The sequence below is a fragment of the Stylophora pistillata genome, chromosome 14, assembly GCF_964205215.1.
Source record: "Stylophora pistillata chromosome 14, jaStyPist1.2, whole genome shotgun sequence".
NCBI classification, from domain to species: domain Eukaryota; kingdom Metazoa; phylum Cnidaria; class Anthozoa; order Scleractinia; family Pocilloporidae; genus Stylophora; species Stylophora pistillata.
Window position 1 is genome coordinate 2,416,534 of NC_142532.1, and position 23,467 is coordinate 2,440,000.

Below are 23,467 nucleotides of genomic sequence, written 5' to 3' on the forward strand. Positions count from 1 at the left end.
AGATCACCTGCAAGAAACTGTATGACAATCCAGCTGTTCCCATGGTTTTCACCACTTTTTATTTGAGGGATACATAGCAGCATTAAACATGAATTTTTATGACATTCTACACCATATACTAGTGGAGGCGCGGTGGCCTCATGGTTAGTGCGCTCAACTCCAGATCAAGTGGTCTGGGTTCGAGCCCCGGCCGGGACATTGTGTTGTGTTCTTAGGCAAGACACTTTACTCTCAGTGCCTCTCTTCACCCAGGTGTATAAATGGGTACCAGCAATTTAATGCTGGGGGTAACCCTGCGATGGACTAGCATCCCATCCAGGGGGGAGTAGAAATACTCCTAGACACTTCATGCTACAGAAACCGGAGTTAAGTACCGGCCTAATGGGCCACTAGGCTCGTAAACCGACTTTACTTTTTTTACACCATATACTAGGCACAACCCACAATTCTTATTGAACAAACTTCCAAACCTATTATGGTACTTTCACACACACACAAACAGACATGCATGGGTTTAAGTTTGTTTGACAAAAAAACTCTCCAACACTTGTATCGAAATAATTGTTACTAGGCCCTCTTATATTTCCCAGTAGTTTCCTATGCTCTAAACCTCTTAAACCCACAAAAATCTTAAAGCTACAAGTTTTAAATACTCAGTCATGCTTAATTGGTTAGACAGTGGCTGCACTGCTATTTGTATTGGAAAACCCATTTTAAATACTTTTGTCTTCATACTGTGAAAAATATCCTACCTGGATACATGTTTCAATGTAACTTATTTATCACTAGTAAAATAATAATTGTGCCAAATAAATGATATTAACTATTGTCAAATGACCTGGGCCCACTTCTGCAATCCCATAGAGAAAGCTGATATGCGCCCATCCAGAAAAAGCTGTCAGGCATTTGTATGGCGACATTGTTCGCTGTTGTTATCCCTTTATCCGAACCATTATCAAAAAACAATTGACAGAAGTGAACAGAAATGAGAAAATCCTTTTTTTTGTGGTTTTCCCACACAGGCCAGTATATAGCATCCTATTTCAGATAAAGGAAAATTGTTTTGAATTTTCTAAAACTTAATCAGCATTCATATGATAAAATGCTTCTTGACTGAGTTAGATTGGGCTGGATGCAAAAATGTTTGACTCTTGTTCTCGATGCATGTACCTCGCTGCACTCGGTCCATACATCATGACCTTGAGCAAAATATTTTCCTGTCTGGCCCCACTTGGTCAATAAGGTACATATTAATTTGAGTAAATATTAATCCAGGGTATATAGCCTCTTTCATCAAAGATATTTGTGATATCCATTGGAAGAAATAACTCCCTTATTGCTGGCCTCATCATCTGAAATTGAATAAGAGAATGTGAAAATTTTTGACCATATTAACATAGTAATGTGGTTAATGAATTCCTGATCAAATGGTGCAGTTCACAATACAGATAAGACTTGAGACTGATGTGATTACAAGGTACAACTTGCAAAGTAGACTGACTACTAGGGGAGGGGGGGGGAGAGAAAGGTCAGTGTGTCTCACCCTGGAACAACAATAATACCAGGACTCTGATCCAGACCTTTCGATCTGAACCCAAACATGGTTAACATTAACTAAAGCCATGTTCTCACCACAAGAAGCAGCCAAACACTAAAACTGAATAAGCCAGTAGCAGGATACAGACTTCTTCAGATACCAAAAACACCATACTGTACTTACGAGGAGCAATAGGATCAAAGGATGGTGGTAACTGAATTGCGTGTTGAACAAGCTTGTGCGTCAAGATATGATCATTTACTCCATACCTGAAAAAAAAAAAAAAAAATTAAATAAATGAATAACGAGGGAGAAACTATTAACATCAGGGATTGTGATGGATCTCCCATAACAGAGAAGTTGACTCGTTAAAGAAAAATTTTTTGGGACGATTGGGATATAATACCTTCAAAACTTGTCATCACCTTGTAGGAAGAACTAATAACTTACAGCACAGCGATGTGGTTATTTGACAGCAATGTGATTGCCAATAGTCCATTTTACAGTTGTGTGCTTGGTTGCCAAGCCTTTGAATAAGAGAGGGGATAAAGGTGACCTTGTTATGATACAAACATTGCTGCTTTTCAAAGGTAAATTACTTTGTTATTGTGCCAACTAGATACTGATCTCTATTGCCACAAGGTCACCTTCAGCTTCACTCCAAATCAAAGGCTTAGCGATTAAGTACACAACTATAAAATGGCCTATACTAGATAAGTTTTTCTATCACAGTTTTTCTCTAGTTAGGTACCATCCAATCTCAAAAATAAGCTACAATCAGGAAAATGTTTAAAAACCTGTTATTAGTCATTCAAGTGCTTTCCACCCAGGTAAATGGTAATTATAATCCTGAATATCAAAGCTATCATAAAAGCTCAGTTTGTAGAGCACTACAAGGTCATGGGTTCAAATCCCATACAGGCCTGAATTTTTTTCAGACCTTATTTTCACTGCTCAAGTAGTGTTCATTACTGCAAAAATTGCTTTAATATTCAAAATATTAATATTTGATGAGAATAACTTTAATATTCATTCTTTAACTCACAGTTCACATCTATGATTTTCACATATTCACAGTCAATTACAATCTGAGCCAATACATCTGAAAGAACCTATTTGTACAACACTGATAATTGTTGTGGGACAATACTTTACCAGAATACAGTCCACATTCCATTTGTCCAACTACCATCAGACCTGATGAAATACCTGACATGAATAACACCAGAAAAAAATTAAATTCAGATTATTAGCATGTATGCCAAGGTAGTGAACATACACCACATACAACCGCCTCCTGGTTAGCTCAATGGATAGAGCGCTGGACTGTTGTGCGGGAGATCGAGGGTTCGAGCCCTGGCTGGACCAACACTCAGGGTCTTAAGATAATTTAGAAGAATTTGCTGCCTTTCTATAACATCAAGAAATTAATGGTTAGATATTCTAGTCTTCTCGGATAGGGATGAATAAATGGAGGTCCTGTCTCCTGCAGGGTTAGAGGTAGGAGACATTAATTTCCCACACACGAGATACTGTGTGATGGATGTCCCCCCATGGGGTGGGACGGGTGGGTTTATTGGGCCCGCAGTAATCGGCGCAAGCTGTTGCGGTGTCCCTGCCGGTTGGCAAAGCTAAATGAATAAATAAACAAGCTCAACATCTATGTCTATGTCAAGTAAGATTTACATGTTACTCTGCACATTCCTTACTTTCTGGAAAACGCATAAATTGAAAAATTACCAAGGATTAATGCGATTTGTTCCTCTAGATCTCCAAAATAGGCTGCTAAAATCCTGCTTTATTTTCTTCCACAAGTTGTCACTTGTTCCAAGACCCTATTTGTAGCAAAAGCACATGTTCATTACTATCATAATTTTTGTGATTGCCTGGTAATTAAATGATAATTAGCGACAAATAGAGCTACTATTTATACGAATGTGTAAGCTTAATATATCTCAAGCATTTACAACCCTCTTCATCTTAAGCAAAGTTTGCAACTTACAATAAATTATACCTGACTGTTTCTGCCAACAGTAAATTTATCCATGTATGGAATGTCATCAAGGCCATTTTCCAGGGTAATCACTGCTGCTGTACTGTAACTGTAATGGAATAAGGGACATTGTTTGTTTTAATAACCAAATCCAAAATGTTTGAACTGATAGAAAAGATCAGCCAAAATAATTGGGAAAATTAGTCTTGAAGATCTTTGTGTGAGCCAAGTACTCACCTCTCTGTGACATACAAGGTGTGAAGGCGATTTTCTAAGGACGAGAAGTATTCTGGAGTCAGAGGTTTATCAAATGATCTGAAAATAAGAAAAACAAATAAATTTTTTTGACCCTTTACATCCTAAGATTGGAAAGCATATTCTCCATTCTGGTCTCTATATGTTTCCCTTACAACCAGCACTAGAACCAGGGCCACCTTGACAGCAATACACCACTGAACAAACATACATAAACAGCATCCTATGAATTCATGCCCAGTCTCTTTTAAATGCCATGTTTTACTTACTTAACTAGAAGATCCTTGAGCCTGTCAGTATCAACAGTCTCCAGTGAATGATGTTTGACAATTTTTTCTGGTCTCAGAAACATAGTACCAGAACCTGAGAGAATACAAAGAGTTATAACATATAGTGGAATGGTACATTATATCACCAACATGTAAATTAAAGAGGTAACAGTGCTCCAAGCTTCAAACAAATTTGACTACCGTGGCAACTATAAAAAAATGTTGGTACTTAATTTTCTGCACAATTTTGACAATTTGGTTATCAGTGTTCAGTCATCCATGTGGCAAGATATAGCACTTTTGTACCTTACATTTTTAATCCCAGAAATCAAAGTGAGATTAAAATTTAAAGTTTAGATAAAAAGCATTCAAATGTTTTTCCAAGACATACCATTGTGAGTGAATAATTCAGTGATCAAAGAGTCAGCACTAGTGATAACAGCAGATGAATCCATAGGTAAAGTATTCAGCAGTTTTGCAATTGAAACCACCTAGCAAAGTGAGAAGAAATGGTTACAAAATCTGAGCTTTGTGATATTTAAACATGCAAACCTCCCTAATGAAATCTAATTGTTCAAGAAAACAATCAGCATTTACCATGATGGTGATTGATACATCGTTTTTCAGCTTAACCATTCAAAGGTATTCTTAATTCTACAGTGACTATCTAGACCACTTATGATAACTAATATTTTATCAGGCATTAAAAACAAAAGCAATTTGGCCACACTTAGTTACTCCTATAGCGGTAAAAAAAGACATTAAAGTGTTTTACTTAAAAATCTTGGCCTGATTGTTCAAAGGATGGATAACTTTATTCAACCAATAAATCCCTATCCAGCAGATAAGTGCTAACAAAATGTACTGTGTATGATGCACAATCCTCGCAGTAGATAGCGCTATTTATGCAATAGCGAAAATCAGACCTGACAAAAATCAGGCCTGTACGGGACTCGAACCACTGACCTCTGCGATACTAGTGCAGCGCTCTACCAATTGAGCTAACAAGCCAACTGGGAGCAGGCCGTTAAGTTGATTCGTAATAAACCCGTGAAAGTGATAAATGAGATACATTGAATATAAGAAGTTCTTATATTCATTGTATCTCATTTATCACTTTCACGGGTTTATTACGAATCAACTTAACGGCCTGCTCCCAGTTGGCTTGTTAGCTCAATTGGTAGAGCGCTGCACTAGTATCGCAGAGGTCAGTGGTTCGAGTCCCGTACAGGCCTGATTTTTTTCAGGTCTGAGTTTCACTATTGCATAAATAGCGCTATCTACTGCGAGGATCGTGCATCATACGTATCTAATACCGCAGTTCAAAATATAAGAACTTCTTATATTCATTGTATCTCAAAATGTACTGCATTATCCAACAGATAGAGATTTATACAGTGGATAGCACTAGCCACACTCTTCAAACAAATGGGTCTGAATGGCTAGGTTCTCACAAAGAGACAGCTTTCAGCATATTTCAGTGGAGAGTCATAATACCAAAGTGACCACCAGAGCAAATCAAAAAAGGAGAATATTTAAGTGGCTGATGAGCATTCGATGTAAAAATAATTATTGATTTGCATTATGCAGACTGTCTGAAGCAAAGGAAAACACATCACGATTAGTTTTAGTTTAATGCATCTGATTGCTTGAGAAGACGGCAAACTATTCTGAAACCAGCAAAAGACTATAGAGGCGCCAAGCCAAAGAGACATTTTAGGTATTACAATGCACAAAATTAAATGGTTCATGGAAACCAAAAAATACCTGTTCTCGCATTGTCTCAGTATACCATGGCTGTTGTAGCAAACTCTCCAGATCATCAGCAACATTTACATTACCAACAACCTACCAAATATTACCGAGTGTCAATAACTGCCTTTTATTACACGACTTGGGCAGTCAGAGGGCCAATAACTAAAATCAACCAATCAAAATGCTCCATTGACGGTCCAATATTCTCTAAGTATTGGACCGGGCACTGTCCCGAATGGTCCCAAATGATACTGCACTTGTGTCCCTTTGAACTTAAGTCGTATAATAAATCTCTTATTAACCAAGCTTGCTTGGGACCGTACTGGAAGAATATCGGCCCTCGGTCTTTTTTGTACGGACCTTGCTGCGCTCGGTCCATACTGTCAAGACCTCAGGTCGATATTCTCCCAGTACGGCCCTCACGCTTGGTTAATAAGATATATAAATCCTTTAATTCCCAGAAGTGATTAACATGAAAGTTCTGCCTTTAATAGCCACACATTATCTAGCAAAGAGATAATGAGAATATTCAAACTTATCAGGTAGAAGTCCTTATCCTGACCCAACACCAAATTCTTATAACTGATTTACAAGGAAATGTGTGGCAGCTTTTACATTTATATTTGTTCTCATTTCACTTATTATTGACTTGATAATAGGGACCTTAAAGCAGTCAGGAAAGGAACACCAAGGAAGACTTCAATTAAAAAATGAATTTCTACTCTTACTCTTAGTTAGAATTTCAAAAATGGCTGCATGAGCTTACTGTCTCATACGGCGCCACAGCTCAACTTCAGTGTGACGTATAAAAGTAGCGTTGAGTTCCAAATGGAAATTAAAATAATTTGCCGTCGCGGTTTTGGTTCGCAGACGACGCAAATTTTGGCGATTTCACGTTGTTGTTTTGCATAGGACGGCTAAGAAATGTACAAAGTTTCAAAATGCACGTGTTGAACTATTGTTCTGCCAATTAGATCTCTTGTTTTTCCATGTCCTCATAGCCGTCGCCGTCGTGGTTGCTTAAGGTCCCTATTGATGTTAAGCGAACGTCGAAACGTCGTCATATTTTTCTTAAACCAAGATGGTTTTTAATTTTTAAACTTTTCGATGTTATCACAATTCTTTATAGTTAAATTAGCTAGAGGGATGAATCAACAATAAGATCTTGGAGTCGATACTCAATCTTGTACCACATAAGGGTACTAGCAAACCATCCACCCCTATAGGATTGCAAGGGGGCAGGGCAGACAGGTCATGTGACAACCAGTGCTATTCCCTAGGATAGGATAGGATAATTAACAATTATTCCACGAGCGCGTGTTGGATATGAGATGATAGATAGCCAACGAGGCGCTACGCGCCTCGTTGGCTATAATCATCTCATATCCAACAAGCGCGAGTGGAATAATTGTTTTGTTAAAAACACCCCTAAGAAATTATTATTTTGTAAGAAGAAACTGGATTTTTTAGCTCCCTTTTGATTTTAAGCTGACACGTATGCTCACCATATTTGTAGATTATGGTATACTGGCTCATATACCATAATTGCTAAGCCAATAAAAAGTCTTGAATTGCATTATCCAATGATCCAGTTTTTAATAACTTTATTTATACACAGTTTTTCCATCAGTTGACTTAGTTAATTCTATACTAAAAACCCATCTATCTAACTATAATAATAATTTGATAATAACAATTCAAATAAATACTCTCAACACTTACATTTCCTTGTCTATTGACTAATCCCCCGGCTGTGTTCAGAAACATGACTTTCATTGGCTGTAACTCTTCTGCGATTCTGACAGCTGCATGATGAGATTCCACACAGAGCACTTGACCTGAGGGGGATTCCCCAACAGCTGTCAACACAGGAATATGTCCAGATCTGGAAAGATCAATACAGGTACAATCATAAGTGCTTCAGGCTAAGACTGTTTTAGTTATCTTATCACAGAGTAGAATTAAATTTTGGTGGTTATATTTGTATTGTAGCACAATTTGGGAACCTGCATTTACCATCGTGTAACAAGCAATAATGTTTCTATTGGTTGTATGGTGCTTATTGTCTAAAGTTACAGTGAGATTTACATTTTCTTAAAATACAAGTAACAATCTGTTGTTTTAGTTTAATGACAACTAAAATGCCTTTTTCTCCATTGTTTTGCAAGTATTATGCCTCACATACTATTGTGCATATCCATTTCTCCTCTCATTTTTGCCTAACACTAAAATTTTATCTTTGGCTGCCATGTTTTGATCTAGGGTTGCCACATGCAAAAAGGCGAGCTTTGAGGCCTCTTAATTCAGAGTCTTAATGAAATGTGAACCTAAAGTCATTCAATTATCTAGACCTTCTAAGCCACAATATATCATTTTTAGAAGACAGTCTGAACATATCTAACTCTAACAAAAATTGCCTATTTGTAAACAATTGCAAGTTTCCAATAGAAATACCTTAGACACCACTGTAATGGTCTTACATCCACCTCACATATCTTTCCACTAAAAGCACTGCTGAAAAAAATGTTAATATATGAATTATCAAACATTTGCAAAACTGATAATTTCCTTTTTCATGCTCCTTGTCAAGAATTTAAGTTGCTTGAGCCTGACTTGTAGCTTACTATTCTGGTAAAAAGCTGTTTGTGCTAATTTTCTCATCATAATCATAAGCTCAAATTGAACCCAGTTTGAATATATACAACTTACTCCAGAGTAAAAACAAATGTTCCGCAGGAACTTAGAATCCCACAAAATTTCTCCATGTCACACAAAGCTAGTTGTCACTGCAACATCTACTCCTTATTGTGTTGCTAGGACTTTTTGCTTCCTTCCGTAACTAACACATACAAAGATGCATGGATGATAGCTGCATATGCAACTTACCCAGGTTCATCAAGCTCCAGTGCTGAGAGAACATGACCAGAACCCATAAAGGGTCTTGCTTTACTTCCATGTTTTTCCAAAAGATCAACAAGTTCTATGTTGTCTTCAATCAACTTAGCTCTTCTCAACTTGGGATCCCTGTTTTCAGTATCTGAATGAGGATCCAAGCCATGAACTATGATCACAGGCATCCCATTGCGGTGAAGGAATGCCAAACATGATGAAAGCTTTTCTAACTAGAGGAAATAACAGAAGAAAGCTTGGAATTCATCCTCTACACCTTAACATTAAACCCTATGCATATTCTCCATACTGTTCTCTATACATTTCCTAGGGTACTGTTGAGGAGAATTTGTTCAACAATCAAGAGCTTCTTTAGTTGGTGATCATTTCCTTTCTTCTCGTGACCTTAATGTTTGATTCAGGGGTGATATTGTAAGGAGAAATTAGATCCTAGTCACTCTTGGGAAGTTTGAGATTTTAAAGAAGAAATTCCCTTGCAAAAATTGTTGGACCTGATGCCATAAAACGTGGCTAATTGTTACAAATCAAATTGAACCCACCATAACTTTATCATTTAATATTGCAGAGTCAACTTGTACGACAGCAAATGGCTGATCAGGGGTAGATTCATGCTGCTGAAACTGCCGCAGCCAATAGCGTGCCTCCTTAGGGTCTGTACCAATCTGAAATGAGGAACAATCCACAGGTCTCAGATAGTGAGGATTCAATTCATGGCGAATGAAATACCTTGGATATTCAACTTTAGAAATGAGTATAAAGTATGTCATACTTCACCTGGATTATAACTAATTGACTCAGACTCATTTTCTACAATAAATGGTTTTGCCTTGTTAAGTTTGTCAACATTACTTTGTATTGTTTTTTCAAGGTCAGGGTTAATTCTGTTTTACCAGACTAAATACACAATGCAACAGACTTAACACCTGACAATTATTATTCGTCTCTTTCAAGTAATTTACCTCCTCTAGAAATCGTCGTAAATCTTGTTGCCTGCTCGAATCAGAAAACAGCTTCAGATTTTGGCTCGAAGTAAACAAGCATCTCTCCCAAGGTTTATGACAATTACTCCCTTTGAATAACTCTTTGATCTTTCCTAATCGGCAATGAACTAAACGACCAAAAGGCCGTCCCAAAACCCGTGTTCCCCTCATGACAACCCACTTGAACTCTTGATAGAAGATATCATTTTGACGACACAAAGTTAGTTGCCAAAGTGCTATTTGCCGTTCAAACTGTGACCTTGACTTTATCGTTTTCAGCTTGAGGAGATCTCGCGTAGGAGGAATCACAAAAATTTGATTGCATCATATAGTATTGTGATCTCAAGAAAAAACCGGTTTAGCTCCAACAAATCCTCGGTAGAATTAATTAATCACTCTTTCCATTATCATTCAAATTTTTAGAATTACACAACTGCTTTTCTTCAACTTTCCCGTTTTAGTTTACTCTTGTGTTGAAAATGGCGGCGCACTTATCAATCGATTTCATCGATTCTGATTGGTTATCATGTTAATTGCACGTGATGTTCACGTTTCATTGAATTTTCGCGCCATATTGCTGGGGATTGAAACCAAAACATTAGCTAAAAGAATATTGTGTTGATATTTGCTACGTGTGATCAATAGCTTTCTGTTATGATTACGTGTCCTCTTTTCAGATTTACGTCTGAATAGGAAGAAAATTTATTCATCACTTCCTCAACATTGCCTTTTGGTTGGCAATCGGCGCACCTTTTTTTTTTATGTAATGAAAGATGTCTATGATCCTGCGAGCTTCGAGCCTACTACGAAGAGGGAAAACTGCCTTTTCAGCCGCTAAGCTTTCATCTGTTTCGACGAGATCACGAAAGGTATAAACAGTTGTAAGATTGATTTCATTCTAGTGTCTCGAATTTTTCTGAGGTACCTTGAGAGACGCACGATCGTCTTATCTTACGCAAGAAAACATAATTTTGGCCACGTTGCATAGATCGATCAAGTGTTTTTTTAATCTGCCCCAAGCTAAGGCAGATTGTCTTCCACATATGCACGTGCATTCGATTGTTAGATTAAATTAGGCAGGAAGCTTAATTTTTCGTGGTATCCAAAAAATCATGACAGGTAGTTCTATTTCGCAATTGAGCGCTTTACACATTATGTCCAAATACAAGAATATGATGAATCTTTCTCGAAATCGGCTCATGCTCGTTGCACGTGTTAGTCTGGAGGGTATAATTTAATTTCATAACTCCTCAGTGGGAGGGGGGGGGGGGCAAAAGATCGTAGTATTAAAGAGTATCTGCATTTTTCACTGAAGTTGAACAAAGAGTATTAATTCGTAGAAAAATTGAAAAATTCGGCATAATTTATGAGGAATTTCATCTTTGTAAAATGATGATTTGAAAGGGTTTTAAACGTTTTCAAGAGTTTAATGCCTATCGATCCTGGCTATTTTTCTACTACAACAGAAACCCTCTAAAACCACGGTAAAGAACAATAACCTTTATTGTAGCCCTCTTGTTGGTTGGCAAAAGGTTTGTTTTTGTCTTAGCCGAACCTGTCAACTATGGATGGAGTGTATTTTTAATAAAATAATTTGGATATATCAACAAAGTTGAAATGTAAATTGGCCACCGTAATGATTACAAAAGCTAACGTTTCGAGCGTTAGCCCTTCGCTCCGACGAAGGGCTAACGCTCGAAACGTCAGCATTTGTAATCATTACGGTGGCCAATTTACCATTTCAACTTTGTTGATATATCCAAATTATTTCGTTACTCCCACCGACGCAACCCCAAACAGTTTCTTTCGAAACTATCAGCCTTTATTCATTTGTATTTTTAATAATTTCTGTTTGTGACAGTTATTATCCTTGGACAAAACAAAAATATCCCATCGCTTTATCTAAATATATTTCCTTGAATAAGTGCCCCTGCTCTAATGAGAGTCCTACCCCAAATAACCACCACCCCCCTATGTTATGATATCATACTAGTGCCCCTCTTAAATAAACACCCCTCCTCCCTCACTTTCTTAGATCCCAGGCCTACAATTAAAACCATTCAGTTGCCACTTATTTAGAACTATTTTCAAGCTTCAACTTCAGTAGAATCAGTACGACTTAATATTTTCTTAATAAGGACCCTTCTTTGAATTAGCGCCCCTTTTTGTATCCAAAATTTTGAACAAGTGTCTGTGCATTTATTTTAAGAAGTATGGTAGCTGTACAGACAATTTTGATGAATTTTTAAAGTTGATATTTTAGGTGTTATAGATAATATCTTCCTCCCTAGCTCCTCATTTCTCCAGAGCATGACTTTCTATGAATGTTTCTCTCTTCAGAGTTTGTCTGCATCGTTGGTACTAGAGGATGGAACTCGCCTTAAAGGATATTCCTTTGGTCATAGCAAATCTACATCTGGGGAAGTGGTCTTTAATACTGGTCTGACTGGGTTAGTTTTTTTACACATCAGATTTTTACCGACAGTGGTGTTTGTTGGGGAGGGGTCCAGAGAGACTGAGCCCCCCCTCCCCTACTTCATCAGACCTGTGGGCTTTTTTATTGCTTGTCTGAAATCAAAATTCTTGTGAGGACAGAAACATAATTATCTTGCTATTAAACTTGAAGTACTTAAACTTTACTCTTCTCAATATATTCCTCTATAATTATAATTCTCTTAACCATTGTAAGATTTTAGATTGCCGAATGGCCATTTTGTAAGAAGGTAAGCCTGGAGCATTGATTGATGACAAATGAATTTTCTAAAAAACAACAACTGAAAACCAATACACCGAATTGAAATATGGCATTCAATTTGAATTACCGTTGTTCTGGACTGACTAGCCTCATCTTCACATGGAAACACAAAAGGATTATCACATGTGTGAGAGGCTAGTAAGTCCAGAACAATGGCAATTCAAATTGGACGCCATATTTCGATTCAGTGTATATCAAAACAAAAAAGTAGAAAAATAAATTAATAAAAAATGAGTATTCAACCATCAGCAAAGTGTTTCTTTTTTTTTTTTTATTTTGTCAGTAAGAGGAAGATTAGAGGTGTTTAACTCAAATTAATCAGGATTATTTCATATGGAGTTTTTTTTCTTACAAATTTTCAGGTACCCTGAAGCCCTCACAGATCCAAGTTACAGAGGACAGATACTGACCTTGACTTATCCTATAGTGGGTAATTATGGTGTGCCAAGCACAAAAGAAAGAGATAAATATGGATTATTAAAACATGTGGAATCAGAAAATATACAGGTACAAGTGGGATTTTAATCAGATCACTTATGTGCTATGTTTCCCTTTCATTTTCCAACTATACTCCTCTAGAAATAACTAAATTTTCTTTTGTTTGCTTTTGTTTGTTTTGTTTTTTTTTTACCAGGTGTCTGGATTGCTTGTTCAGGATTATTCTCATAATTATAGTCACTGGAATGCGGTGAAGTCACTTTCAGAATGGTTGCAGGAAGAAAAGGTATCGATATTAATTTTTTTACCAAGCTTAAAGCTTACCATCTTTCTTAGTCTTTACAATTGGCAAGAATATTGTCAATTTGTCATTGTCCATAAGAGTACAGACAACACTGCTTTCATTAATGTTAAATTCACACTATTGTCATGCACCTTAAAAAATTATTTTCTTTGACATTGATATTGTAGTAAAGAAACAAATGGAAAGTGGTTTAGCATGGTCTGTACTCTTCTTGACAGCAATATTTGTCACCACAGTGGTCAAAATTTGTTTCGGACTCACTCGGTTGCACCTTGTGAGTCCACAACATTTTGGCCACCGTTATGGTAATGATGAATATCATTGTCTATAAGAGTACAATTAACCACACTAAACCACTGTCCATTTGTTAAATTTACTTATCTTACATAATTAATTTGAAAATCTAAGTTTGTTAATTTCTGATACAAACCTGTAAAACCTGTAGTTCATCTGAGAAATGACGTAATGATAATAATGTGTGTTCCTTGATGTAAAATAGATTCCAGCCTTGTATGGAGTAGATACAAGAATGTTGACCAAGATTATAAGAGACAAGGTATGTTGTAAATTTCTTCATTATCAAGACAGAATTTCTCCTTACAGCATTAACTCAGAGCTAAGCAGAGAAGTGAGGAGAATAAAGAAAAATACCAATTAGGTGATTACTGTGACATAAATATGTAGACTACCCTTAAGCGCGTCTTTATTTGTGTATCACATGACAAGAAATAAAGCACCTTTGCAACAATGTCAGCCATTTTACTGTGTGTTTATTTTACATGGTGTCAGAGTACAGCAAAAATCCACACCAAACAAAGCCATCATTCTTTAATCTTGGTTTCACATCATTCGTAAAGAATCACTGATCGAAAAAAAAAAAAAAAAAAAAAAGCTAAGCTATGGTGGCAAAATACAAGAATCCAGAGATGGTTTGGACATCACACAAGATCTATCCCACTCCAATCTATCCCACTTGCAAAGGCGCTTTATTGCTCGTCACGTGATACACAAATAAAGACGTACTAGGGTAGTCTACGTATTTATGTCATAATTATTATACAGGGCTTGACACTAACTTTTCAACTTACTAGCCAAGTTGCTAGGGACATTTTAGATGTTATGACAATTTCAGTTCATTTCCTAGCCAAACTGACAAGTGAAAATCAAAAACCACTAGCCAAAACTGAATTTCTACTATTCTGTGGCTAGTTGGCTACGGTTCAAGTGTCAAGCCCTGTATTAATTGATCCAATACCAAATTCTCCAAACCAACATCCTAGGAGTTGTATAGCAGATAGTAAGGAGAATTACTAATGAGATCTTAGGAGTGAAAAGGTTAAGATAATAGAGATGGTGGGCTCAGTGGTGGCACACTATGACTCAGTCTCAGGAGCTCATGGGTTTGACTTTGGCAGCTGGGTCTCTGTGTTCAGTTCTTAGGAGGCTTTGCTTTTATGTAAGAGCTAGCTAGTCCACTTCCAACTGCAGAAGAAACATTTTCTGATTTTAGTGGTGTCTGGCCACAATAACCTCAACGGTATGTTACATACCATCATGCAATTCATATATAATTATGTATTTTTTTTTTTTGTATGTTTATTAAAGATATCAGATGTTATTTTTCTGCTTTTCAGGGAACCATTCTTGGTAAAATAGAATTCGAAGATCAGCCTGTAGAATTTATTGATCCTAATAAGAGGAATTTGACAGCTGAAGTTTCTGTCCAGGTTTGTTCTTCTTTTCTCCTCTTTGTTCTCTATTATTGACTGTTTTCCTGTACAAAAAGACCTAAAAATTTCATCAAAGAATTCTTTTCAATTGCTTCATCAATCAGTTTATTCCCTTCTCTTTGCAAACTCCTTCTTCCATGGTATTTTCCAGATCAATCTCAGTTTCTGAACAACTGTGCACCTACCCCTCCCATAAGCCAATATTAACCTTACCTGTTGTTGGGTTAGGGGAGGGGTAAGTGCACATTTGTTCAGACACTGACATTGTTCCCATTTTCCCCTCCATTGCTTGTCACACCCTACCCCACCTTTTCACAGCTACTCCCAATATCTGAATTTTGATTCTCCTCTTTAGCTGCCACACATTTCCTTGTAAATTAGTTACAATAATTTGGTGCTAGATCAAGATAACAACTTCTAAATGATAAGTTAGAATATTCTCATCACCTGTTTTATCACTTCTGGGAGTTAAAGGCTTAAGGCAAAGTCTGTACTTAGGCAAAGTGGCACACCCGAGACAGAGCTTATCCCATTTGCCTTAGCATAAAACAACTAGGGTAAGCAATCACTATTCCTGCCTTGGATGAGATGCAAGTCCATTGTACGGTTACCCCCCTCCCCCCCTCCAGCATTTCATCAGGCCTCCCTGACAATTCACTGGCACCCATATATACTCCTGGGTGGAGATAATTATCTTAAGAATAAAGTATTTTGTACAAGAACACAACACATGCCCCACTCTCCCCCCCCCCCCCTTTGTCTCAAACTCAGACCTTTCAGCCCAGAGTCCAGGGTCCAGTTGTTCAAAGGCCGATTAGCGCAAACCCAGGGTTAAATTTTAATCCAGGTTTCTATATTTCTCTGTTCAAAAGCAGTTTTAGGATAAATTTCCCAATTCTTTTGGAGCATTCAATCATCAAAATTTAGACAAATGAAATTAAACTGAATTGACTTTTAAAACTTTTAGATCTAAGCCTTAGATCTAACACTAACCCTGGGTTATCTTAACCCACCTTTGAACAACCCGGCCCAGGGCACCAACCATAGGGCCACAGCATCTCTCTCGGCTTAGGGCACCAACCATAGGGCCACAGCATCTACCTCGGCCCAGGGCACCAACCATAGGGCCACAGCATCTCCCCCAGCCCAGGGCACCAAGCATAGGGCCACAGCATCTCCCTCGGCCCAGGGCACCAACCATAGGGCCACAGCATCTTCCCCGGCCCAGGGCACCAACCATAGGGCCACAGCATCTCCCTCGGCCCAGGGCACCAACCATAGGGCCACAGCATCTCCCTCGGCCCAGGGCACCAACCATAGGGCCACAGCATCTCTCTCGGCCCAGGGCACCAACCATAGAGCCACAGCATCTCCCTCGGCCCAGGGCACCAACCATAGGGCCACAGCATCTCCCCCAGCCCCGGGCACCAACCATAGGGCCACAGCATCTTCCCCGGCCCAGGGCACCAACCATAGGGCCACAGCCTCTCCCTTGGCCTAGGGCACCAACTATGAGGGCCACAGCATCTCCTCCGGCCCAGGGCACCAACCATAGGGCCACAGTATCTCCCTCGGCCCAGGGCACAACCACAGGGCCACAGCATCTCCCTCAGCCCAGGGCACCAACCATAGGGCCACAGCATCTACCTCTCCAGAAAAGGTTCACCATTTAGTCATTCTGACATCAAATTAGTCATCAAAGTTAACAGTCAGATAACAAATTGATTCAACTCATTACCCTATCCTATAATTCTTCTTCTCCAGTCCATCTGCTTTCTTCTCTTTTTGCAGTACATTGCAAGAAATTAAAGATTGATTCTGATTTTTATTTTTCAGGAGACACAAATTTTTGGTAAAGGAAATCCATACAAAGTCATAGTTGTTGACTGTGGTGTGAAACAAAATATGATCAGGAACTTAGTAATGGTATGTTAAGTTACAGATTGATATGGCTCATTATGGTCTGATCTTGGACACTTAGGTCTCATTTTAAACACTGGTGTCCTATTTTTGACAATAGAGTTCGAATTTAGACTTAGTGTCTGATTTTAGACAGTAAAGTCTCGTGACAGAATTGTCTAAAATGGGAGTTTAGACACTAGTGTCCTATTTAGACACAAGTGTCTAAAATGCAATGTTAGACCATAACGTCTGATGTTTAGACACCAGTGTGAGTTAGATCTAACTATGTTTTGTCGTGCCTTTGGTTTTTTAGAGAAATATAATGTTAGACCATAGTGTCTGATTTCTAGACACTAGTGTGGGTTAGATCTAGCCATGTTTTGTCGTGCCTTTGGTTTTGTAGAGAGATGCAGAGGTTCACTTGGTGCCCTGGAATTATGATTATTCCGAGGATATCTATGATGGTTTGTTTATTTCTAATGGGCCTGGAGATCCTGCCTTGGCATGGGATGCTGTTCTGAATCTGCGCAAGGTTTGGTTGTCTTCACATTAACACTAGTGAACTTTGTCAGAAAAAAAATAAAAAATTTAGTTACCAAGGAGAGGGATATACTGACTCTGAATTTTATACTATGAACAAGCAATAAATTTGCAGCATTTACTGATTTGGCTTTTATGCAAAAGACAGTGTTCACTTACCAATAATTTCAGGGGCTCTGTTTATTTTGAATTTTTGAAACACTGAAAAAAATTTTAGAATAGTTATAATTTAGGATAATGAAGATGACCATATTGCACTTTTTGGTCCTTTTTTGTCTTAAACTCCTCCTTGTTTTCTCGTGAAGGACATGTAGTTGATAACAATTTTTTTGTCCCTAAACACAGTCCATAATAGCAGGTCCAGGTTGAATTGACCCTAGAGTTCAAAACAAGAAACTGCTCTGTTTTTCTGTGCCACTGACAAATAAGTATCAATGAGTATTTTTCTTTTTCTCTTTGTTCATCTATTCAAGGTGTTAAAGAATGGGCGTAACCAGCCAATATTTGGTATCTGTATGGGGAACCAACTCACTGGTCTGGCAGCTGGTGCACAGACTTACAAGCTCCCACTTGGAAACAGGTAAATTAATTTTGATTACCTTTTAATCATATTTAAAGTGTAACCAAATCGACTTTTGACAACTTAGAGACTCAGTTATATACTGTATTTCTATCCTATCCAGAGGACATAATCAGCCAGTGATAAACCAGCTAAACGGACAAGCATTTATAACCTCCCAAAATCATGGATATGCAATTGATGAGAAAACTCTCCCTTCAGATTGGAAATCACTGTTTATTAATGCCAATGACAACACAAATGAGGTACAAGCAGGGCTTTAAATAAATTTTTTCATAAGCAGCTGCCCATGACATAAAAGGCAGTTTTACTATTTGGCGAAACACAAACACGAGAGCGTGTTTGCATGCTCAACAGACGGGTTGCGAGAGACTGGGTAAACTGCCGGTAACTGGGTGTTATGGAAATCCTTGACTGTACAAGCCAACATATTTTGGGTTTACCTATTTTCACATACTTGCTTCTCTGAATAAGGAAGATGTATTACTAAAATTTTTCGCTTGGTCTTGATAAAAAAAGAAAAATGATTCTGTTTTCTTCGTAATGCGCATAGGACAGACAAAAAAATCTGAGCGCAGAAACTGATGGTTAAGGGGACTGAGATTTTCTGATGAATGAATAACATCATTTTTTTTAAGTTATCTACTTGATTTATTCATGAATGAAGGTGTCAAGTTTCCAAAGAAACTGTGGGGAGTAAAACAAGAAACTTTGGTTTTATCAACTGGAATTGATAAATGTAAATTGGCCATCTCGTAAAGAGATTCTAATGGGGATAGTTTGAGGCCCATCGTTGTTCGCTCTGACAAAGGGCTAACGCTCGAAATGTCAGCTTTAGTCAATCCTTTACATTATAAATTCAGTTGATCAAAACCAAATTATCTATTTAATTTATTCATTGATTCTTTTACTTACATTGTCCATTCATAGGGCATTATGCACAAAGACAAACCCATCTTCACCGCACAATTTCATCCAGAAGCATTTGGTGGACCAACGGACACAGAGGTGACTTTCAATTGACTCTTTGCTTGAGCTCCCACAACCATAAAATTTTGACTCTTTTTCTAACCTGCCTTTTTCTTTTCTTTTTCTTTTAGTTTCTTTTTGACACATTCATGAATCTTGTCAAAGGTGGGAAAACATCGGTGGACCATGCTATGGGGAGACCATTCAAAGTTCCAACACCCCCAAAGGTAAGGAATCTTCATCCCGGGATTTACCTGTCATCTTTCTACCCACCCCAAGCTGTGTGGCACATTAGCCCCGCGACTCCCTCTCTTTCAGTTGCTGTGGTCCTGACCTCATTCCAGGATTTCTATCCCACGTCCTTTCTCTCTTTTTCACCTGTACGAGCTGCTTTCTAGTGTCTTCCGTTTTCTCTTTCTTTCCGATTCCTATGTCTTCCCATCTTACTTTGAGTATACTTCACACGCATTTGTTGTAGATCACAACAACTTTTTTGGCAACTCCCTTGTTAATTTTCCAGCCTTAAATGTACAACAGTTACTAACGTTCTCTAAATCGAACAAGTCTTATTGCCTGATGCATATAGAACATAAACAGTTAACACTGCATAGGGCAGAATGGGTGGACATCATTAATTATTCATAATCAAATTTGAAGGCGACCTCGCTTTAAGGAGCCCTTGATTAGAGAAGAATGGGCCAAAATTGGCCAACTAGCCTTCGTAAAACTCGCTTTTCTAAGTTTTGGAAGTGTTTGCTTCTTAATCAATGGACGGCTTTTTGAAGATTAAAGATGTATCTACAATTTGCACCTAAAATGAACGATTTTTACGAAGTAGAAGTATTATCCTTTTGCACTTGAAAATAAACTAAATTCGGGAATTTTTAGTGTGAAAGTCATTTTCAAGAGCGATTTTCTGAAAAACCTCACTACCTTGATTTAAAATCAAGTAACCTGTTGGTTTTCCAGGTGTCAAAAGTGTTAGTGTTGGGCTCTGGTGGTTTGTCCATCGGTCAAGCTGGTGAGTTTGACTACTCTGGTTCTCAAGCAATAAAGGCGTTAAAGGTATGTTACCTTAGAAAGAATCAGATTTCTTATTTTATTTAAAGCTTACAAGTGGTCCTTCCTCTTTAGTGAAGTCTGTCGCGCGTGTAAAAAGAATTAGCAAAACAAATTGGTGTTAGCGTGCTGTGTGAAGCTCTAGCGCGCTAACATTAAATTTTTTTTCACTTTTGTTTTTCTTACTTACGTGACAGACTTCGCCGAAAAGGAAGGACTTGATTTATCAATTGAGTTATTTTTTTGAAGTTATTCCCTAAAGCCAAATGGACTGATTGGCCTGAAGAAAGACGGATTGCCCCAATTCATGATGCAATATTTTGAGGATGTCTCTTTTTCAGTGATTGATAACTTAACATTGTACACTACGTGTAATGTTTCATGTGTTTATATCTTTTGTAGGAAGAAAATTTGAAGACTGTTCTAATGAACCCCAACATCGCTTCAGTTCAAACTAATGCAGAAGGAGAGAAGCAGGTACAGAATCATTCGCAATTATTAATTATTAATTATTAATTGTTAATTATTAATTGTTAATTATTAATTATTAACAATTATTAAAGACTGGATCATTGGATAATGCAATTCAAGACTTTTTATTGGCTTAGCCATTATGGTATATCAGCCAATATACCATAATCTACAAATATGGTAAGCGTACGCATCAGCTTAAAATCAAAAGGGTGCTAAAAAATCCAGTTTCTTCATACAAAATAATAATTTCTTGGGGGCGTTTTTAATAAAACAATTATTCCACTCGCGCTTGTTGGATATGAGATGATTATAGCCAACTCGGCGCTACGCGCCTCGTTGGCTGTCTATCATCTCATATCCAACGCGCGCTCGTGGAACAATTGTTAATTATCAGCATTCTTTTCGTGAGCTGTCCAACTACAATCATTTCCTGTTTACAGTTTGAACCGCAGGAAAGTGTCGCAAATTTACGTTAAATCCTAGCGCCTCATAATTAAAATAACAATTTTCCACCAGAGTTTACTACGATTTTCAGTTAAGTGAGGCGCGACAGAAGATTGGCAACCACTTTTTGATGCTAGAATCGTGTTGTCATTACTGGCAACTGGTTCCTTTTCCCGTGGCAGCGCCGTCGTTTGACCTCTTGGCAGGCTTTCACGTCTGGCTTTTGGCGACGCACAACTCTTTAAACTCGGTTACGTTTGGAAACCAAACCGTAGTTTTTAAGGCCAAAATCTCGTCACCAAACGTTTACCGCGCTTCACTAAACTGATAGTCAAAGTGCATACAGCCACACTCTTAAATCTCGTTCGTTTTCTTGTCCCAGGCAGATGTAGTGTACTTTGTGCCCATAACTGAACAGTTTGTTGAAGATGTCATCAGGCGTGAAAGACCAGATGGCATTCTATTATCAATGGGTGGTCAAACAGCCTTAAACTGCGGTATGTTCGGAAATGATGCATTTACTCTTGCCTACTTCTTATCCTCCATACTATTTTCTATACATTTCCTTTTGTACTGACTTGGAAAATTTTGTTTGACGATCAACGCATCTCAGGTTGGCGATCATTTCTTTTATTCTCATGATCTTTATGAATGATTCAGCTGTATTATTGTAAGGAGAAATGACATGTTGGTCACACTCAGGGTTTTAAAGGGTTCAATTATTTTTTTTTCTGCTCTGTTTAGGAGTTGAGCTGTATGACAAGGGATTGTTGAAGAGATATGGTGTTGAGGTGTGAACTTTTTTTGCTTTCATGCTTGTACTTTTAAACTTTTTTGATTAGGACAAGCTCAAAATCAAGGTACAATGTTTATAAGTAGTTAACATCGCTTGGATAGCTCCGAACCAATGAGAGGCAAGTATTTCGATCACATAAGAGGTGTTAGCCAATCATATTACAGTAAAAGCCAAATCCAAGCGGTATTAACTACTTTTATAGGATCCATGATTGTACTAGGTACTTCTTAACCATGATAATGATAATACTGCATTTCTATCGCGCACTCTCCATATTAATATACTGAAATGCGCTTTGCAACACTTTGCGGGGGGGGGGGGCTTTGGCCAGACTGCATCGAGCAGTTTACGATTTTTGAAGGGAAAATTGGCATGTGTTCCCCAATTTAGGAATTTGTTTGAGAACAAGGTCACCACAGCACCAGGAGCTATGTTCCTTACTCTTTGCAAGAAGCGCTGGGTTCTTTAACGTTCCCTGCTAACTGGCACAGAGGAGATGCAGGAGACGGGGCCTACAATGTATCGTCCTTAGCCGAGAGGACTAGAACGTCTAACCATTTGCGGATGCCGTAGCAAAGGCAGCACGTTCCCCTCAGTTATCCCTCTACAGTAGATTTTCATTGGTCATTTTTCTTTATCACACAAAATCAAGCAGCTTTCCTTGGCAATGAAGTGCATGTGCTAGACATTTTGTATTTTCAGGTGCTCGGAACACCGATAGAGTCAGTCAAAGCCACGGAAGACAGGCAAATTTTTTCTGACAAACTTACAGAGATCGGAGAGAAGATAGCCCCTAGCGTCGCTGTGGAAACGGTAAGTCTTATGATCAAGTCACACAATCTTGATCAGCGCAGTTGTCAAAACGTCATTCACTGCCTCCACCAGAACTACTGACCCTTACCTAAATCGGCTCAATATACGATTGTGTGATCAGTTTTGGTACTATTTTGTTTTCTAGTACTTTTAATCCTAAAACTGAATCTTTTGTATACGTAAACGTTTTGATGCGTAAGTTATCTGTTGCAGGAAGAGTCGGCTGTAAAGGCCGCCAAGAACATTGGGTTTCCTGTAATGGTTCGCGCTGCTTATGCTCTTGGAGGACTGGGATCCGGCCTGTGTGAAAATGAAGAGAAATTGAGAGAAGTCGCAAGACAGGTGATTTCGATAAATTGAAACTCGTCAGTTGTACAAGCTAGACAATGAATAACCCTGTTAAAAGTTTTAGACAAACAATGATTTGTTTCCTCTTTGTATTTGTTACACTCGATTAGCTATATTTCACTTCTCTTTTCTCTGTGAGCATTAAAACAGAAAAAGGTATGTAATGGTTCAATTCAATGTAGATAGGTCGCGCGCCGTCCGCTCAAACGTGGTTCATAAAAAAATACGGGCTGACACCACGGGGCAGAGCGTCCCCTCGTTTAGTACAGTAGGGTATCCGTAGCTATTTTTGGGATAGATGCACTTCGAGAACACAAAACCACGAATCAATCTAAGCAGACTGGGAAAGATGCTAAATTCTGAACGGAGTGGTGAAATTAGTGAGTATGTTTTTGAGCGCATGACAAAAACAAAAATATATGAGTCCTCCAGAGAAATTAAACCTTAGACCTTCAGATGGCTAGCTCACCACGTAGTTAGCTGTAGCTCAGTGGTAGAGGATCAGAGTTTGAAATTCGAAGGTCTGAGGCTCGATTCCTCGTAAGAGTTTATACTTTTCCTCTCTTTCACGTTCGTGCTTAGGTGAGGAAGCAGCGTTCTTTATTAATCAACGCAG

General features: G+C 38.2%; 2 protein-coding genes across 3 annotated transcripts in view; one reads left to right on the top strand and one right to left on the bottom strand.

The window, feature by feature from the left end:
* Positions 1-31: 31 nt before the first annotated feature.
* LOC111323364 (N-acetylglutamate synthase, mitochondrial) lies at positions 32-10,192 on the bottom strand. Of its 2 annotated transcripts, none has more exons than XM_088745769.1 (14): positions 9,679-10,192; positions 9,259-9,381; positions 8,696-8,931; positions 8,264-8,320; positions 7,532-7,694; positions 5,822-5,902; positions 4,446-4,545; positions 4,055-4,148; positions 3,768-3,845; positions 3,552-3,639; positions 3,278-3,372; positions 2,693-2,746; positions 1,721-1,806; positions 32-1,352 (listed from the first exon to the last, which is right to left on the bottom strand). In XM_088745769.1, exons 1-14 carry the CDS (start codon positions 9,868-9,870, stop codon positions 1,294-1,296), a joined length of 1,506 nt encoding a protein of 501 aa, XP_088601895.1. In that variant the 5' UTR covers positions 9,871-10,192; the 3' UTR covers positions 32-1,293. The 2 variants fall into 2 exon arrangements, with proteins under 2 accessions (XP_088601895.1, XP_088601894.1); XM_088745768.1 differs by having other exon boundaries at positions 8,264-8,323.
* An 83-nt stretch (positions 10,193-10,275) lies between these two features.
* LOC111323363 (carbamoyl-phosphate synthase [ammonia], mitochondrial) overlaps positions 10,276-23,467 on the top strand; it is a 27,726-nt gene continuing 14,534 nt past the window's right edge. Inside the window, exons 1-18 of the mRNA XM_088745760.1 lie at positions 10,276-10,568; positions 12,040-12,149; positions 12,817-12,961; positions 13,089-13,178; positions 13,696-13,752; positions 14,831-14,923; positions 16,763-16,852; positions 17,232-17,360; positions 17,842-17,948; positions 18,052-18,193; positions 18,879-18,956; positions 19,049-19,144; positions 19,887-19,982; positions 20,379-20,453; positions 21,277-21,391; positions 21,639-21,685; positions 22,393-22,503; positions 22,717-22,845. Of these exons, the coding sequence (XP_088601886.1) occupies positions 10,473-10,568; positions 12,040-12,149; positions 12,817-12,961; positions 13,089-13,178; positions 13,696-13,752; positions 14,831-14,923; positions 16,763-16,852; positions 17,232-17,360; positions 17,842-17,948; positions 18,052-18,193; positions 18,879-18,956; positions 19,049-19,144; positions 19,887-19,982; positions 20,379-20,453; positions 21,277-21,391; positions 21,639-21,685; positions 22,393-22,503; positions 22,717-22,845 (1,806 nt within the window). The 5' untranslated portion in view covers positions 10,276-10,472. The remainder of the gene's footprint in view (positions 10,569-12,039; positions 12,150-12,816; positions 12,962-13,088; positions 13,179-13,695; positions 13,753-14,830; positions 14,924-16,762; positions 16,853-17,231; positions 17,361-17,841; positions 17,949-18,051; positions 18,194-18,878; positions 18,957-19,048; positions 19,145-19,886; positions 19,983-20,378; positions 20,454-21,276; positions 21,392-21,638; positions 21,686-22,392; positions 22,504-22,716; positions 22,846-23,467) is intronic.

Bases quoted from the DNA above. Each gene is read 5' to 3' on its own strand.
- LOC111323364 (XM_088745768.1), bottom strand. From the start codon at position 9,870: ATGAGGGGAACACGGGTTTTGGGACGGCCTTTTGGTCGTTTAGTTCAT. The intron at 3,846-4,054 runs GTAAGTAAAACA...TCTTATTTTCAG, and splicing joins CTCAAGGATCTTCTAGTTAA to ATCATTTGATAAACCTCTGA. The intron at 3,373-3,551 runs GTATAATTTATT...TGCTACAAATAG, and splicing joins CTGTTGGCAGAAACAGTCAG to GGTCTTGGAACAAGTGACAA.